Source organism: Cnephaeus nilssonii (assembly GCF_951640355.1).
Source record: "Cnephaeus nilssonii genome assembly, chromosome: 13".
Lineage (NCBI taxonomy): Eukaryota > Metazoa > Chordata > Mammalia > Chiroptera > Vespertilionidae > Cnephaeus > Cnephaeus nilssonii.
Window position 1 is genome coordinate 35,497,527 of NC_137084.1, and position 19,261 is coordinate 35,516,787.

The window sequence follows — 19,261 nt, forward strand, 5'->3', positions numbered from 1 at the left end:
TTATATAAATTATATAAAAAACTGGTAGTCATCCCTTTAAGTAATGAAACATTAAAAATATATACATCCCTAGCTGATTTCGCTCAGTGGATAGAGTGTCGGCCTGTGGACTGAAGGGTCCCAGGTTCGATTCCAGTCAAGGGCACATGCCAGGTTGTGGGCTTGATCCCCAGTGGGGGGTGTGCAGGAGGCAGCTGATCAATGGTTCTCCCTCCTCATTGATGTTTTTATCTCTGTCTCCATCTCCCTTCCTCTCTGAAATCAATAAAAATAATATATATTTAATATATATATATATGTGTGTGTGTGTGTGTATGTATATATATATATATATTATTTAATGGATGGCCTGCAGGAGAGGGCAGTTGGGAAGGACCAGGCCTGCAAGGGAGGGCAGTTGGGGGCAATCAGGTCTGCAGGGGAGGGCAGTTAGGGGTGACCGGGCCGGCAGAAGAGGGCAATTGGGGGCAACCAGGCCTGCAGTGGAGGATAGTTGCGGGGGACCCAGGCCTGCAGGGGAGGACAGTTGGGGGGGACCCAGGCATGCAGGGGAGGGCAATTAGGGGTGACCAGGCTGGCAGGGGGAGGGCAATTAGGGGCAATCGGGCGAGCAGAGGAGCAGTTAGGCATTGATCAGGCTGGCAGGGGAGTGGTTAGGGGGTGATCAGGCTGGCAGGCAGAAGTGGTTAGGGGCAATCAGTTAGGCAGGCAGGCAGGTGAGCGGTTGGGAGCCAGCAGTCCTGGATTGTGAGAGGGATCCCAGATTAGAGAGGGTGCAGGCTGGGCTGAGGGACACACCCCACCTCCATGCACAAATTTTGTGTACCGGGCCTCTAGTTTGCTGTAAATGTGTATAATTAGGGATTGGCAATGAAGAAGCATTTCTTATTTAAATAAAAGTGTTAAGTACTATTAAAAGTAACATTTGTTAAATGCTTACCACAGGCTGAGTAACAAGCTTTACAAATATTCATTTCATCTTCACAAACCTATGAGGTAGATATTGCTTTTTACACATGAGAAAATCGAGATAACAAAAATTTATAACTTGTCCATTTTCACAGAACTAGTAAATGGCAGATCTAGAGTTCAAATCCAAGTATGTCTGGTTACATGTGTGTAGCCACTATGTTCTACTGCTCTCCTAATCGACATGTCTCCTCTTGAGCATCCTTTTAAAGAACAGAAAATCAAAACGTTTATAAAATCTTTTACTAATATTCACTAGCAGACAATTCCTAAAAATGTAATTTATGGAGAGTATACAAAACTAAGAAATGGCTTTGAGTGAATAAAAGAAAGGTGGTGGTTGATAACATTCCTGTTCTCACAAATGGTGAAAATGGTTATGTACCTTGATGATTCCATTGACTTTTTTCAATAGGAAACACACACAACTAGTATAAGTAGTTTAAGTCTTGGATGTGTGTGTGTGTGCACACACACGCCTGTGTATTATATATGTGTGTGTATTTGCTGCATTTGCCAAAAAACTTTCTCCTATGGAATTGCTCTCTTCTCTCTGGCCATAAACCATAAAGGTTGGCCACTTTTTTGATGAAGAAGAATGGTCATTATAAATGCAAAGGTTGAGTTATGTTTGGTGTGATGAACTCAAAGCCTACCAATGTGTGAGGCTGGGCTGGCCATTTGTTTACTGGGTGTAATAGTTATCCCTCATTTACCAATGAGGAAATGGTCTTAGAGTATTTATAAGACTAGCTCAGGTCATAAAGCAGGACAGCAACCAATGTGAATCAAATTTCAACTCAACCAAAGGAATCATTTTTTAAATTAAAAAACAACAACACAATAATTCAAACATTGGAAGTTATTACATTAAGAAATATTCACTGTAAAAATTCAGTCATTACAGATGAACTTGGTAAGAAGTTCAGGAGTTGGTCACTATCCTTAATTATGGGTCGTTTCCCAAAGAAAGCTTATGGTTAACAATTCCATGTGTATTACCTCTCAGAATTTTTGTGTATATAACTCATCTGGCAATTTTGTTAAACTGCATATTCTGATTCAGTAGATGTGTGATGGGGCTGATATTCTGCATTTCTAATAAGCACTTATCTTATGCTGATGCAACTGGTGTGTGGACCACACTTTGAGTCCAAGGTCATAGGGTATGTGCATTGTTAACTTTATTACGTATGCCAAACTGCATTTCGAAGTGATTGTATCAATTACACTTTCACGAGCAGGTCACATGAGTACTTATTTCTCTTACATTCTCTCTAATATTCAAAAATTATCAAGTTAAATTTGTCAATCTGTTAAGGTAAGATATGGTATCTATATTTTAAAAATGTATTTCCTGGTTTTTAACAAGTTTAAGCATCCATTCATATATTTATTGGATATTTATACATTCTCTTTAGTTAATTGCTTGCTCATATTCTTGCCCCATTTTTCCTTTTGGGAATTTTTGCCCCTCTGTTTTATTGGTTTATATGACATTTTTATACATTTTGGATATCAATCCTTGGTGTATTAACTATCTTACAAATATTTTCCTCCAGGTCTAAAGAACAAATTCCCACTTGGCAGAGCTGTCTAGTGATTGAATGGAAGCAGAGCCACTCAACAATCCCTTGTTGGGGAGGAACTTGGTGCCTCTATTATTATCTGCGGGAGCCTTTCTCTTTATATTAATATAATATATCAAATTAGAATTTAACCCACTATACTACAGTTGTTTGTTGGCCTCCTCCACTAAACAGTGATCTCCTTGAGGATAGGGGTGCAGGTCTCCAAGGCACCTCTGCATTGCCAGTACCCAGCACTGGGTCTAGCACAGAGCAGGCACTCATAAATACTTAGTGGATGCTTAAGTGGACAGCTGGCTAAATGGGCCTAGTTGCAGGATTCCTGTCAGGATCTGTCCTGCAATTCTGCTAGGAGTTGCCTTGGGCCTTCCAGTAACTGAAAGAGGAGGAGCCAAGAGTCTTAGAGCCTTTGCTCCTAGTTAGAGGAAAATTTTCTTTGTGTGGCTTGTCTTCTTTCCTTTCATTTACCTTTCAGATACTTTGGTGCTTAGAGATAGTAATAATAACAATAGCCAATGCTTATATAGTGCCTTTAATGTGCTTTATATACATGAATTCATCTAATTCTCAAAACAGCTCCACACACTAGGTATTGTTATTATTATCTCCATTTTGTAGATGAAGAAACTGAAGCACAGAGAGGTTAAGTAACTTGCTCAAGATCATACAGCTAGTAAATGGCAGAACTGGAATATGAACCCAGCTGTTTCTGGTCAAGGGACAACATATGAAAAACACTAGGCTTGCCACAATGTTCCCCTTTCCTCACCCAGACATGTGCCTTTTCTGTCAGTGGCTCTCAGTCCTATGGCCTGGCAGAATCCAGTCTCAGACCTATTGGTTCTTTATCTCCTTAGCCTCTGAACCTTGCATCCATCCCTGCAGGAAGCGCCAACAATCCCTTTTATTCTAGGGACCTGGCAACCTTACTTCCCATGCAGCAAGACCAGGGATTGGGGCTTTCCACCTTCAGGGCCCATTTTCCCCCAGTAGCCCCCCAATTCCAGTTGCTACTTCTGGGCCCAAGGCTTTGTATGGTGCTGCCATCTGGTGGGTATAGATGACCACTGACAACACTTTCTGATGAGTGGATCCCTGCTATTGGCTGAGGTTGGTCTACTGTTTCTTTTTAACCCCCAGTCAGGGTACTTCACTTAGAATGTATTTAACTAATAGTTGAAATCCATTAATGACTGGCTTTTCCAATTCTGGTATCAAAGATAATCCAAATAAAGGCTTAATACTGGTGGGAAGATGGTGTGGCCGTACTTGTGGGTGAGAAGTCCTACTTAGCTGCCCCTCAAGTTACCTGAGGTGAGTAGCTGCCTACCCAATATAAAAGACAGGCACAATCCAAAGATTGTGCTGGGAAGACCCTACCAGGGATCTCCAGCCTTTTTTGTAGACTCCTCTAGGTCCTCACTTTCTTCTTGCAGCCCGAGTGGAAGGAGACCCCAGACTCAAATGCTAGGCGTAAGTTTAAAGAAACACATTGTACTAGATTCTCTGTTAGGCTCACATCCATGATCTGATTAACTTCACAGTGATCTCCTGAGGCAGGATTTATTTAAAATAAAGATGAGGAAACACTTAGGAGTTAGATAAATGACCTAACTTGAGAATCAGAAACATCCTTCCAATTCAAGAATGATTTTTAGCAGCTTTCCAGACTCAGAAAGGAGGCTCATCTGGAAACTCTGAGACTCAGGTTATATCCACATGTCTGGAGTCAACTGGGTAGAGCCCTGATCAACTGGTCACGAGACAAAACCTCAGGGACTCAGTAATTGGTTGGATTGAATGGAATTGAATTGAGTGCCAAAGATATGAATCTCTACTCAGGCATCCTATCCTATATAATAAAAGGATAATATGCAAATTGACTGAATGGCAGAACAACTGGTTGCTATGACATGCACTGACCACCAGGGGGAAGACACTCAACTCAGAAGCTGCCCTCTAGTGATCAGTGTGCTCTCACAGGGGGAGCGCTGCTCAGCCAGAAGCCAGGCTGAAGGCTGGCGAGCGCAGCGGCGGTGGTGGGAGACTCTCAGTGCTAAGGATGTCTGACTGCTGGCTTAGGCCCGCTCCACATGGGGAGCGGGCCTAAGCCATCAGTTGGACATCCCCCGACGGCTCCTAGACTGAGAGAGGGCACAGGCCAGGCTGAGGGGCCCCTCCAAGTGCATGAATTTTGTGCACCTGGCCTCTAGTTGCTTATAAGAAAGATTACATGGGGGCTAACTCTTTGCTGGCCTGTGACTGTAAAACCTTTGTGGGTCAATTTTTGTGCTCCCTTCCAATGTACTTGTTTATAACCAAGGGGTCGGGAGTCTTAAGTTTGAGGGTACTGGAGGCAACAGTCCCTGAAAACCAGCTTTCCATTTTTACCATCCTATCAGCCTATGCAGATCACTGTACTACTGATGGTGAAGACAGACATTATGAATAGAAAACCACTGTGCTGGAGCCCAGTTAGGCAAGCTGAGTACCTTGCTTCAGTACAGCTTCAGTTCCTGTTAGCTTACATTAGAGAGAGAGCACTGATACTGGCTGGGGAGAAACCAAGTATTGCTAAACAGGAAGATAGGGTTCATGGATTTGAGCTCTGGACTGGAAGGGGAGGAACCATATTCTGGAAGGAAGCTCACCTGATCCTGAGCACCCATTATGTGTCCTGAGCCAATTAAAGCCCTTTCTGGTGCATTCTCTCATTTAATCCTCACAACTAATCCCTTCAGCAAGTCTTGTTTACATTTGACACATGGAGAAATTGAGCCCTGGTGACTTTTTGAAACTTGTCCAAGCTCATGTAACGAATAGGCGGTGGACCTGGGATTAGAGTCCTGGAGTCTGGCTGCACCTCTGGTGGATATTCTTTAAACGGGTCATCTGGACCCTGTGCCCTTTCAGAGTGGAGACCCTGCTCTGCATTCTTCTTTGTTGCATCCACCCCTCCACAGTTACACTTAGAGGATCAGCTGGACAAAAACGTAAGGTCACACAATCCACATTGCTTTTTCCTTGAACCTTATTTTTAAACTTGGCGCCTCCTCCCTAACGCCCACCCCCATCAAGAATGTGAAAATGAGTACCGCTCTTCTCTGTCTAGCCCTGTGGTGGTTTGAGAGATGCTGGGAGGAGCTGGACTTCCAGGGCTTCTCCTGGGAGGGTGCAGAACAGAAAGGAGAACGAGACCTTTCTCATTAGCGGTACGCAAGGCCATTGCCTGTACTTCCAGCCAGCTAGAGGAAAGACCAGACCCTTTATTTGTGAGCTGGTTATACTTCCAGAGGAGAAGAAAGGGAGAGGCAAGTTTTTATTCCCTCATGGATCAAGATTTCTATACCTTGATCCCCATTCGCCCCCCCCCCCCTCCTCAAATAGCATGTGTTCTTTCCTCTCAAATTTATGGACACATACTATCATTTTCTACTCTCCCCAGCTCACACCTATTGTTCTCCCTTCTAGCTATGGGTAAAGAGAAACCTTCTGGGACCCCTAGTTGGTGTCTGCTTTCACAGCATCTTTTAGGGGTTTAGCACTGGTCGAAGGGCCCCTGGCTGATGGCCATAAAGTGCCCCTTCTGTGGTTTTGTGCTCTCCCTCTTTTGTGGGACCAGTGCTTTGAATCCAGAGGACATCATTTAAGGGAGCCACAAGGTGGGCATGCAGCAGGTTGCTTCCCTGAATCTTCAGGCCAGGGAAATGCATGCTACAGATTGAGAAGAGGAAAGAAATGTGTGTTTTAAAAAGTCTTTGTCTACAGGAATTCTATTCAGGTGCGGAGAAGACATGAGTTCAGCAGAAAGGGGTAATAGGAATATCTGCTCTAATAACAAACAAAATAGTGTCAACCATTGGAGTCCAGCCTTGTGCCTTTGCCGACAGTCACAGGCCTCCCTAACACCAATCACAAGAAGCGTGCATGGGGGCTGTGCAGTTCACAGAGAGCTTACCCACCCCCTTCCCCAGGGATGATTCTGTGCCGGGTGTCCTTATGCACTGAGATGAGCCTGGTCCCCCATGGAGACAACGGGTGATATAGGACACAGCGTGGTCCTGGGAGTGCACAGACTTAAAAAAAAAATAAATCTAGATCAGGGCAAAAATCTTTGAGGGGGGTGGTGGTGGTGCTCCAAAATCTTGTGCTCCTTTGACAGTTGCCAAGTGTGGAGACATCAGGAGGTCAGCGGACAGGGTAGAGGTCAAAGTGAGGTCAAGGAAGTAGTGGGTGCCTACAGGGCCTGACCAAGGGCAAGACAGGGCAGGTGATCCCACACATGCTTCCTTGCCTCTCTGCGTCTTGGCAACCAGAAAAACAGTCCAGGAATTGACTGGTGGGGCCAGCGCGAGAAGCCCCAAGGCAAGGGCCAGGGAGGGACTGTGAGCTTCCGGAACCCCCAAAGACTGGAAGTTCCAGAGCATGAGCAAGAGGTGGAATTTACCTAGAGGTGGAATCTGCAGACCCTGGGGCTGGGACTGGCAGTGCGTCCTCTCCAGCAGCTTTGGGTCTGGGGCACCAGCCAGGTGAGGGTGGATGCTCAGGCTCACCCCTGGAGGGCGGGAGCCCGGAGCTGCTGGCAGGTGGGGCCTGGGGGCTGGACTCCGCCCCTCCCGCGCCCTCAGCCTTGGTCCCGCCGCCCAGCACCAGCCCCTCTCCCAAGCCGGAGCGCGATTGGTGGCGGCGCTTGTCGCTCGGAGGGGGCCGGGCGCTCTGCTCCGCGGCTCTCGCTGCCGCCGCCGCTGCCTTCCCTCTAGCAGTGCGGGCCAGGGGGACCGCCGAGGCAGCCGGAGGCTGGCGATGGGAAGCGGCACGGCCGCGGACCCAGGCTGTGGCAAAGTTTCCCAGACGCGCGTATTGGGGCTCGCAGCTGCTGGCCACCCGTGACCGCTCGGAGAAGGGTTCGGAGATTTTTTAATTTGGGAAAAAATCCACCTCATTTCCTTTGTCAGGCTCTCTCTCCGGGCGGCCGACGGCGGGAGCGCCAAACTTGGGCACCGCGGCTCCACAGCCCGCAGACAGAGCTTTGGAGAATCTCGGGACTCGGGTGCTCGGGTGCCCCGCTGCCCGGGGCGGGCCAGTGGGTGTGAGCGCGGGGCAGTCCAGGGCGCGCACCGCGAGGAGGGGCCCGGGAGCTCTATATGGAGGAGGGAGCCCAGAATGGTGTGCACCAGGAAGACCAAAACTTTGGTGTCCACTTGCGTGATCCTGAGCGGCATGACCAACATCATATGTCTGCTCTACGTGGGCTGGGTCACCAACTACATCGCCAGCGTGTATGTGCGGGGGCAGGAGCCGGCGCCCGACAAGAAGCTGGAGGAAGACAAAGGGGACACCCTGAAGATTATTGAACGGCTGGACCACCTGGAGAATGTCATCAAGCAGCACATCCAAGGTACGGGAGCCCCGGGAAACTTGGGCCGCCCCTGAGGCCCGGGAGTGCCCAGCGCAGCACGGGGTGCGTGGGTGCTGGTTCACAGCTAAGGAGCGACTGCGGGGCTGAGGCTGCGGAGGCTAGGGGGGCTGCGTGTACACTCTCGCCTGAGTGCGGGACCCTCGTGTCTGCGGCCGTGCGCGCTTCTCCAGGACACACGTGTGTGCTGCTCACCGGCAGTGTGGGGGCGCGCTGCACACGTGTCCAAATGTGCGTGTGACTCCGGGCTGGTTGCTCGCAGGCTCTCGGGATCCCATACAGGTCCGACTTCAGTGTGTGTACGTGTGCATGTTTGTGTGAACAAGAGAGTTCATTTGGCTACTGTAAGGGGCCACGGTGAGATGCCCGCGCGGCCTCAGCCATGGGCATTTAGAACCCACAAGCTGCGGGACGAGCGGAAGCTGGGAAGATTGCATAGCCCCAGCCCCAGCCCTAGCCCCAGCCCCAGCCTCGCGGTGCGCTGTCTGTAGGGGGAAACGCAGGGAGATCCGTGGTTGGGGTGCTGCTTGTCCTCACCACCACCACAGCCTTTGGCTCTAAGGACCCTCTCTAGGAGCAGGTGTGGACCTGGGGAAGAAGGGTCGGCGCCCGGAGCTCTGTGTATTGCGGTGGCGCCTCCGCTTAGGATTGGGAGAGCCCGCCCTGGGCTGCGCCTTCCTCACGGAGCCACTGGCAGCTGGGTGAAGGCCCTTCCCCTTGCTAGCTCCACTTCTGGGCCCAGGGAGTGGCTGGGTGGAGCCGACAGACCCGCCTGGGTGGGTCTGGAATCTAAGGCAGTGCTGGGAGGTTTCACTCCAGGCCTGGGCTGGGGCCAAGGGGAGGGTGGGGAGCTGGGCAGGCGCTCCATCCAGGTGACCTGGTCCAGCCAGCTGTCAGAGGCAGGGAATGTAGAGCCCCAGGCACCGTCTGCACGCAGGCTGTGCACACACATGCAGGTCTCTCACGTTCAGTTCACACTTTAATCTTTTCTTCGCCACGCACACCCCCTGCTGTCTGCCAGGCCTGTGAGCTGCTGCAGGGCAGGCTCAGCTGAGCCTAGTTCACCTGTAAATCCTGCAGGCCCACCTGGCTTTGGTTCCAGCACCCCGTGCCCCCCGTAGAAGCACTCTCGTTTGTTTACATGTGAGGGTCTAGATCCAACTCTTGCACCTGCTGCTCCTGCCGGGGTGGAGACAGCTGCTCGGTCCGCATTTGGCGTGTTTCCTTCCCGAGGGAGGTCCAGGTGAGTGCAGGCGAGGTGTGTATAGCCACGGGTGCTTCCCGACTGAAGACTTCAAAGCAGGTTCAGGGCGCTGACACTTCCCCGGAAAAGGAGACAGTTGGCAGCTTCTCCTTCACACCTGCCTCTGCCTCTCAACCTGGCACTGGGCTCGGCAGACCCATTTATCTTTCCGATGGTGCCTGTTGCTGCTCCTTTTGACTTGTCCTCTTCCCTCCCTCCCCGGGTCTGGATTGACAATTCATCAGCAATGGAAGTACAATGTTTGCCCCAGGGTGACTCAGAATGTTCCCAGGGAGACATGACCATTCCTTACTTTGACATTTTCAGTTTGCCCACAGATTTTGAGAGATTTTTAATGCACAGATTCTGTGTGTGTGTGTGTGTGTGTGTGTGTGTGTGTATTCCCAGAAAACGATTCTCTTATGTTTCCCAGTCTGGTCAGGGAGGAGGTGAGCAAAATACTACTTTGGAGAGCAGTGAGGAGACACTCTTAACCCATGAGTTCATCACGGAGTGGGCCCCTGCCATGTTGAATGTGGAAATGTGGACCATGTCACATGGTTTATAAGGTTCTGCATGAAAATGAGTAGTGCAATGTTGAAGTTGAAAGGAGCCTTTGTGATTTTTTTCTCTCCCAGGAAACCTTATAACTATGCATTGTTTGGGAACTTTCAATTTTATACCTGAAAACACTAAGAAGGATGGAAAAAGAAGAGGGAGCAGGATCCTTAAAACCTGTGTTAGTACAGTTCTCTTGAATGTGTGCGATGCCTGTATTATGACTCCTGTGGCTATTCAGAAATGACCAGGTTCTCAGGACAGAAAGCCACAACCCAGAGGGGGTGGGGAGGGGTTGGTGACAGGGGAAGACTGGACAGGAGGCAGATGGAGGGCAGAGGTTACGTGGTCGGTTGTGCCAATGACAAGTGTGACAGCTTCCTGTGGTGCTGGAGCCATCCCTGAGCTGGGATTTAGGGAATTTAAAAGGAAATTTAGGGATTTACCATATTTAGGGATTTACCTACAAAATTTGGGACTGGCCGAGTACAGTGCTCTGAAGGCAGAGGATGGGAAAGGACAGGATTAGACTCTTGTACTTGATGAAGTGCACGTTTATGTATATTCTGCCGTCAGGTATCCTGTAGTCCATGGAGACTTTTGAGCAATTCAGTTTACTCTGCTGAGCTGAGTAAATAAAGGATAATAATAGTAATAGCTAAAAATTACCCAGCATCTATTAACATGCCAGACACTACTCTAAGTGCTTTACATATATTTACTAATTTAATCCTCACACCCCTTTGAGGTAGGTAATATTAACTCCATTTTACAGAAGGGGAGGTTATATGACTTGTTTAGGGTCAAGGACAAAGCCTTGGCCTTACCTCAGATGTTCCAGGAACGACACTGGGAGGTAACTTTGACACAGAAGTGAATCAAGACACTTCTAGTCCCTGTCACACAGGACAATAGAATTTCTCATATTAAACAGAGTCAGGGTTTGTTAGTTAGTTAATGGAACAATTGGTTAAAGAGGGGAATAAAATATTATCTACATGCATTAAATATTTTATTTTACTATTATTCACTGATGTGTAGCAGTGCAGGAATTTAAAGCCAGCTAACGTGACTTCAGCGTCTGTGTTCTTAACTATATACTCTACAGTCTCCTAAGAGGGCCAGTGGATCAAAGGGGGAACAGTGCTCCTTGGGATGGGCGGATTTGATATCAGAGTGAGATACCTCAGAGGGTGGCCCCGTGATGGCATCATAGCCTTCCAACTTGGAGACTTCCTAAATAAACTCAGGAAGCGCTGGGTTTTGTTTTGTTTCATGCGGAGAGGCAGAGGTTACATTCACTTAAAAAGTGTTTGAGGAACAGCCAGGACATTTCCTGGCATTCACAGCGAGTAGGTATTGGATGGATGCGTGGATGAATGAATGAGTACACAGTGCGGTCGCCCAGTGCACTGCTTAGTCATTAATGAAACATTTCCATTCGCAAATGAATGTGTTTTGCTTTGGAGCCTTGCTTAGGCTCCCCTTTGCTTTGGAAGAAAAGTTGTCCCGGAAGCTGCAAATGTCACAAAATGTTCTGCAGGATGTTCCATAGGACTTACAATTAGAAGAGACTTTGGAGCATCACCCTAGAGGTCTGTTCTAGTCATGACTGAAGAGTTTATTTTCCTCTTGAGGGTGGCAGTGATATTTCATTTTAATTTGTTTTCTGATTGAATGATTTAATTAGATGGTGTTTGGGAATCTCTTGGGGATGTAAATTGCAGTTTTGAGAAAAATTTTTTAGCCAAATAGATGGTAAACGAAAGGGTGGATAACTCCAGGTTTAAAAAATAGCATCCTGATGGGTTGGGAACACAAAATAACTGTTAGAACAGATTTGGTCTAAGGAGGAGAAAGATCAGATTGCTTGAGGTGGTGAGGTGGAGAAAGCAGAGGAGTGCTGAAGTAGGTCTAAGTGTTGGAGAGCTTAGGAAATGTTAATGTTAATTCACTTCTTAATTTGGAAGTCCAAAAGAAACCAAAACAGCATTTCCCTTTTCTTGATTAGCATCTTTTTGAGTCTGAAAAAGAATGTGCCAATATGAAAGAAAACATTAAAAAATGTATAAAAGTGCCTCTAATTTATTCATCCTACCCTCAGACAACCATTTTGCTTTGTGAGCATTCCCTTCCAGCTTTGTCCTTCTGTCTCCATCTGTCTCTTAAAAGCAAAGGTGTAGTCGTGGTTTACATGTAATTTCCTATTCTGCTTTTTTTTCAATTTGCTTTTTGTTAGAAGCATTTTTTTCATGTTTGCTACATGGTTTATTGATTCCGTCTTTCTCTACTGGAGACTTAAATGTTCCAGTAGAGAAAGTTCCAGTAGACACTGGGAGGTAACTTTGGATACAGAAGTGAATCAAGACATTTCTGGTCCCTGTCACAGCAGACTTGTTTTTAAAGGACAATAGAATTCCTCATATTAAACAGACTCAGGGTTTGTTAGTCAGTTAATAGAACAATTGGTGAAAGAAGAGAATAAAACAAGATATTACCTACATTGTATTAAATATTTTATTTTACTAATCTTCCAAAGGTACATTCATTTACTAGCCTTCTGATGTAAGGCGGAGTGAGGCCTTGTCTTTGGCCAGCGTGTGCTTTCTGATCATCTTCCTTGCATAAATCACACCCATAATGTGCTGTTTACAAAGTCTGAATTTTTATTGTTTTCCTTAAAATTCATTGAGAACGTAAAGATGCTTATAAAGCAATCTCAGTGTAGGAGCTTACATTTTTATGATTCTGACTGATCTTTTGCAGTCATTTTGCACACAAGTAATTTGACTGCTATGTAAGTGACTAGCTTTATAAAGTCTTTCCAAAGCATTTAAATTAATTTTCTTAGAAATAACAACTCTCATCTTTTTAGTAGTCGTATTCCATAGGTTCATATCACATGTAATTAAATTACATTGTTACACATTTGGGAACAGATCCATTGGGCTGTTGGTAAGCAAACAACTCAATTGCTAGCAGGAGATTAGAGTGGGGGTAGGAGAAAAAGCTGACACAGACGGACAAAGGCATCCTGCAGTTTGTTTCTTAGGGGGGATGAAAGCATGTTGAATCTGGAGAGATGATTCAGTGCAGGATTTTTAAAGAGAACTTTTACAGTATTTTTAATGACTGCATAATATTCCATCATTAATATAGCATCATTGATTTAACCACTTCCCTATTTTTGAACTTCCCATTTTCTGTTACAAATAATGCAGAAATAAATATCTTCACCTCACTGTTTCCTTCATTTGACTTACTTATTTCCAGAAGTGGGATTACCATTGACTCAAAGATATGAACATTTTAATGAAAGATTGCTTTTCAAAAGGAAAGCCTTTCTACACGGCCACCAGCAATGTATTATTGTACCTGTTTCATGGAGACTGGCCAGCACTGGGTGTTATCATTCAACATATTCTGGGGAAATATAACCCCTGTCAAATATTCCATTCTTTTGATTTCCACTCCTTTGATGACTATAGAACATAATATCCTCCCCCTACACCCCTGTTTGATTTCACCTGGCACTGTTGTCCTTTTGTCAATTTTCCTCTTGGGCTGTCAGTGTTTGTGATTTGAGTGTTAGATAGTTATATTCTATTTACACATATCATAAATAAATAATACCTATGTTCTATATTACATATGTGATTTTTGCTTTACAGAGATGCCTTAGGGCAATGGTTTTCAAACTCTGTCCCTAGGAGCCCCAGGCTTCTAGAAGGTTTGATCTGGGCCCTAAGAAATGAAAGGGGCAAGTGAGGTTTCCTGGACCCCTCCCCCGCTCCTTCAACCAGTGCAGCTGCTCTGTCATCTGTCTTATTTGGTGTTCTGTAAAAGATTTCATTTTTAAAAAGGCTCTGCTATTAAAAAAATGTTGAAAATCACTGTTTTGGGAGAAAAGGAGAGATCAGACTGTTTCATTTTTGTGAGGGATGATAGTAGCAGAAAGGATTCAAGAAAGTAAACAAATCTAAAAGGAAATTGAATTCCTGGGTGGTGTTCTTATAACATCTCTTTCCCCTCCTGAATACCGTGATTAATAATGTATTACAATTGTATGACTAATTTCTAAATCCATTATCTTACTTCATTGAGTCAAGATCATCCCAACAATAGGGAATGGATTAACTGTTTTTTGTTACCTAAACGTGTATTAGGCATATTATGTACATATTAAGGTATATCAGGTCAGTAAAAGTTGGTTGCTCGTGGTGGTTAAAAACCATATAAGGTTCTTAAAAATCAGAAAATGTTCTAGGCCTGGAGATTGGGAGATATTTCCCTCCCTAAAGCTTTTAGATGTCACCTAGAGTTGGCCAGTGTCCTCCTCATCTGATCTCTGACTTGGCAGTGTTGTGAAGAAGAGGATTTGATGTTTGCTGGATGCTTGCAGTTTATTTGAAGAAAGGGTGTCATTTATTATTATTATTAATTAGCATTCTTTTTAAAAATATATATTTTTATTGATTTCAAAGAGAGGAAAGGAGAAGAAGAGAGAAACATCAACAATGAGAGTGAATCATTGATCGGCTGCCTCCTGCACGCCCCCCCCCCCCCCCAAACTGGGGATTGAGCCTGCAACATGGGCATGTGCCCTTGACTGGACTCGAACCTGGGACCCTTACATCTGCAGGCCGATGCTTTATCCACTGAGCCAAACCAGCTAGGGCAAAAGGGTGTCATTTAAACAGTAAGGCTGTTTGTCCTTCAGAATGAACTGTGGCATGTGAAATTATATTAGTAACAGTGATTGATATTTTTGAGAGCGTTCAATACCAGGATGTAGAAGTTGAGCCCAATTACCTTTATTAATAGCTCAGGACCACATCTTTATGGACTAGAAAGACCTTGCCAAAGAATACAACTTTTTCCCATGGCCAAAAAATTTTCATTTTTATCCAGAAGTGTGTAGGCTGTAAAATAAATGAGTTCCACATTCTTTCCCACTCACTTGACATAAATTGTTATTTGCCCTTGATAAGTAAGCTGATGTAGAATCTCAAGGAGAATTCAGAATGAAATGTCGGAGAGCCAGCCTGGTTTTCTGCTTTTTGAGGGCCTCAAAGGTCAGCTTCAGTTGCTTGGGTTAGGCTGGTCTGTGTTTCCCCAAAGGTATTAATGGGATTCAGAGCCACATACAAGGTTACTGGAGTATCTTCATTACCATCCTGTAGGATTTCGGACTTCACTTAACTTGAAAAGCTGAATGTGCTTTTGCCTTGATCTGAGGCTTGAAGGTCCCTTTAGAATTGTTGCCTCTGGGACAGGCAAGCTACCCTATGGAGAAGCATATAGGAGGGTGGTCCATCTGGAGGTGATACTGCACAGAAGTTCCTTTAGGGAAACACTAAGCTGAATGTGAGTGATGAAGGTAGCCAAGAATTAGCAAGGTGGGGTTTTTGGAGAAAAAGGATTAGGCATGAAGCTGGAGAGGTGGACGTTCATATATGTTGAACGGGCACTGAGTCTGCTGGTGGATGATCCAGATTCAATGATTGGTGGGCTTCACTGCTTTTCTGGTCTTGAATGTCTCTCTAGGGCTAGGGGTTCTGCCTTGAATTTGTCAGAGATTTGATTATTTGTTGGCACCTACAATAGTCCTCTTACCAAATCTCACTCTGCCTTTGGGGTCAGAGTCAGCTCCTTTCCCCAGGGCAGTGCTTGAGTACAGGAGTTCTTGATATTTTTTTCTTACACACACACACACACACACACACACACACACACACACACACACCTTCACATGCAGGGCACATTCCCCAGGGCAGGGTCAGGATGCATGTCCCAACACACTGCATGCATTCACTTTCACTCCATTTCTTTTTCTCTTACTTCAGAAAGCGTATTAGTATGCAAGAGAGTGTGCTAACCTTGAAATCCCTTCAATTTATTAAACTTAATCATTCATAAGCTTTGGTACTGAAATTATTGTTAATAACAAATTACTGAACAACTGTTCCATCATATAGTCTGCAGTGGCAGTGATTGGGAACAAATGCTGTTCTGGATTCTTCTGTGTGGGTCTATGTACTCTTTGTCGACCCAGCTGAGGGTAGCCCACAGCAGCATTGAGCATGAGGATTCCTGCTTCTATGAACACTGATGCTTTGGTAGTTTTTCTGGCTACATGATTATGGATTAAAATATGTTGGTAGAACAGACCATCCCGGTGGCTATGCAGTTCTGAGATGTAGTCCTTTTTCACTGCCTGACATTTAATTTCAGTTCTGTGAATCAGGTTTGCTGAAAGCCCTAAATGTCCAGCCCCAATGAGAGTGACAGGATTCCTATATGATGCCATGGCTCAAATGGTACTCGAACCAGCCAGCACGCTTCGCTGAGCTATGTCTTGTTATCACTGTCCTTTAAGAGCTCATAAACATACAGGGTTTGGAAAGATCCAGGGCAGTGGCATCTGCACCCATCTCCTTGGGACAGATGAGAACAATGGAAAACGATGCCTTGAAGAAGTCATGAATGGGTTCATTGCACCAGTGTCCAGAGTCTACGTCTCAGAGTGAGCACCCTATTTAAGATTGTTGGCTGCTGCATCTGAACAAGCTCGGGTCCCTCGTTTGGCTTCACCAGTCCGACCTGCCCATCTTTGTCCTCTGGGGTCTTAGAGTTAAAGGCTATTGAGATCCCAGAGGATCGGGAAGGTAATTCAGGGACCCGGGCAGGACAGCATCTGAAATGTGGGTTAGTCAGTGTCATGCTAGTGTCATCTGGGGACCTAGGGGACCAGCACCAACATTGCTCGAGCCCATGACTATGAGAGTAAGGACTCTCAGGAGAGATGTGAAGCTACAGAAGTGACAAATGAGAATTCTAACCAAACCCTTGATTTATTTGAAGACTAACAGGCCTATAAAGAATTGAAGATTGATTATATTAGACAGGGATGGAGGAAGAATTACCGCTGAGGGTCAGGGACTGGGCTAGGTACTGTCCATGCATATTGCTTTTTATCTTCAGAGCACGGTGAGGGGGAGTTTTAGGGGTGAGAACATAAAGACGTAGAGACTTAGAGAATTTCCCCAAGGTCACAGAGCTGATAGGTGGTAGAGCCAAGAAACGTAACTGTCTCCAACATCTGTGCTCTTTACCCAGTAGAACATATCAACATGACACTCTCACAGAGAGAGGACCAGAAGATCATTATATCAGAGACTGTGTGAGAGTCTAAGCTCAGAGGCCTTGGTTCAGGTGGGAGAGGGAGCCAGGCAGATGTCTTGGTCTGTCCTTGTGTAAGCAAGGAACCTTGAGGTCAGGTCGGGACACCAGAGTGAGAAGACCTTGCTTTGGAAGGGCAGTCATGAGGGCTTGAAGAGAGAGCCTTTTCTCCTGGCTCATTGTGGATACACTGGGTGTTATGGGGCCGAAGGAACTTGACCTTGCAGGAAGAGTGGAGTGTACCAAATGCAGACTCAGGCTCATTCAGTGACTTTTGAGCACCTCCAGTGTGCCAGTCACTGTGCTTAGTGCTTTCCTGTGCACTGGCATAAGTGACACGTCTTCTAGGGTGACCAACTCGTCCCGTTTGGCCAGGACTCTCAGTGTTTTAAAACTAAAAGTCCTGGGTCCAAGGAGGCCCCCCAGCCCTGGGCAGACCTGATGATTGGTCATCCCCTTCTTCCCAGTGAGGGTGGTAACTCCTAGCATCAGGGGAAAATCACTCTACTGATTGCACTACCCTGTGTCTTCTGCTCTCTGTTCTTGAATGTTAACTTTGTCTGAGAGTTAGAAAGAGGACAGTGAGAGACCCAGCAGCTCCTGTCCTACCCCCTAACCCCCAGCCCATCCAGGCTGCATCCTCTCCCCTTTGTTATTAGTTCCGCCTTGGCACTCTGTGATTTTTAGCTGTCTGAGCCTCTTAGGATTTGGAAAGGGAAAAGAAACAATTGCTGTAAATGAAAGCTCTAATAAAGTGATTTGGGCACAGAACATCAGCAGCTGTTTATTTGCCCCAAACAGTAGGAGTCTGTATTCATAACCTTGTGAGTTACACGCTAGGAAGTTGAAAGTAAGCAAAAATCTTGCTTGAGACCCGCAAATGTGACTTTATTCCCTTATTGAACTAATCTCTCTTCCTGTATATGCTGGTGACATTTTCCATTATCCACGTGGAAGATTCCTTTGGAGCTTCTGTTACAGGTTATTTAGCTGGGCCTCGGCGAGGGTCCCAGAGCAGAGGGCTTTTCCGGTTTCTCTTTATTGCAGTCCTGATGCTTGGTGTTTATGTGGTTCCTGCCTCAAAGGATCTTGGGGAGTGGGACAGGCTTTGTCTAATTAATCATCTTATTTCCCTGACAGAGAGGGAGCCACAGAAGGATGGGAGTGGGAGACGCTTTAGACCTGTCTCTCTGTTCATGGCCTTGGAGGGAATCTTTTAATGTTTTGGTTTCTTTTGCTTCTAAATCTCAGTTTAATAATAAACCGAGCCTCTGATTTGTTTTATTTTCTAAAAGACTGTATGGAGGAAAATATAACATGCAGGAATTATGATGTAGACCCTCCAAGCCTATAATTGGGCCAGGCTTTAAAGGAAAAATTGTTAGAATCTGGGGAGTTATGCTAGAAGGGGAAGCCAGTGGAAAGTAGATAGAAGATATTTTTATCAGTGTTTCAAAAATTGGAAAAAAAGAACCAGTGAGGAAGTATAGAAATAGGTCAGAACCTGTCTGGGAGATGGGAAGGGGAAGAGAATTAATGTTTGTTGAGCATCTGTTATGTGTTAAATGCTTTACACGGGTTACACCATTTTAATGTAGTAAGCAACCTTATGGAAGGTGACACCCCCCCCCCCCCCCCCCCCGCCCATTTTATAGATGAGGAAATCCAGGCTCGGCACCTATCATTTACTGTCCCGGGTTATGCAGTGAGAATAGGAGACAAAATCTGTTACCTCTACCATGTCCCTTAGTAAGGGGCTAGGGCCCCTCTTGTTTTTCTGCTCTAGTGATGCTATCAAGGGAAAACAGGCTCATCCCTATGTCTTAGCAGAAACTTTCAGGTGAGACTGGAAGAAGGATTCACGAGAGCAGCAAGGCCCTACACGGGTTACAAAGTGACTGCTTTGTGCCTCCTTTCCTGGAGACGCAGGAGAACAGCCGTGCCAGGAGCTGGCCAGGACGAGCACCCTGGCAGGCTGAGAGCCTCCCGACATGGCTCTCTGCAGCCAGCAGTGTTGTTGTTTTTTTCCAGGAGAGGACTTAGTGTGAACAAGACCATGTCTTCCACTCATTCAGTTCACAACTTTATTAGGGGAGGGGGGGGCGGTCCTCCAGCACAGGGCAGGGTCAGGCCCGGGACTGTGGAGGGGTCTGGCGCACACAAAGGAAGCGGCAGGCATGCCCAGGTCTGCCAGAGCTTCCCATTTAAATGAGGTGGGTTACTCAGGGTGCAGTGTGGGCCCTAAGCAATGTGGGCGGATGTAGGAGGTAGACCCCAAGGTTCATATTGTTTATTGGGGCCTGT

General features: G+C 46.1%; 1 protein-coding gene across 1 annotated transcript in view; it reads left to right on the forward strand.

Moving 5' to 3' along the window:
• Positions 1–7,242: 7,242 nt before the first annotated feature.
• GALNT18 (polypeptide N-acetylgalactosaminyltransferase 18) overlaps positions 7,243–19,261 on the forward strand; it is a 286,847-nt gene continuing 274,828 nt past the window's right edge. Inside the window, exon 1 of the mRNA XM_079787752.1 lies at positions 7,243–7,956. Within this exon, the coding sequence (XP_079643878.1) occupies positions 7,722–7,956 (235 nt within the window). The 5' untranslated portion in view covers positions 7,243–7,721. The remainder of the gene's footprint in view (positions 7,957–19,261) is intronic.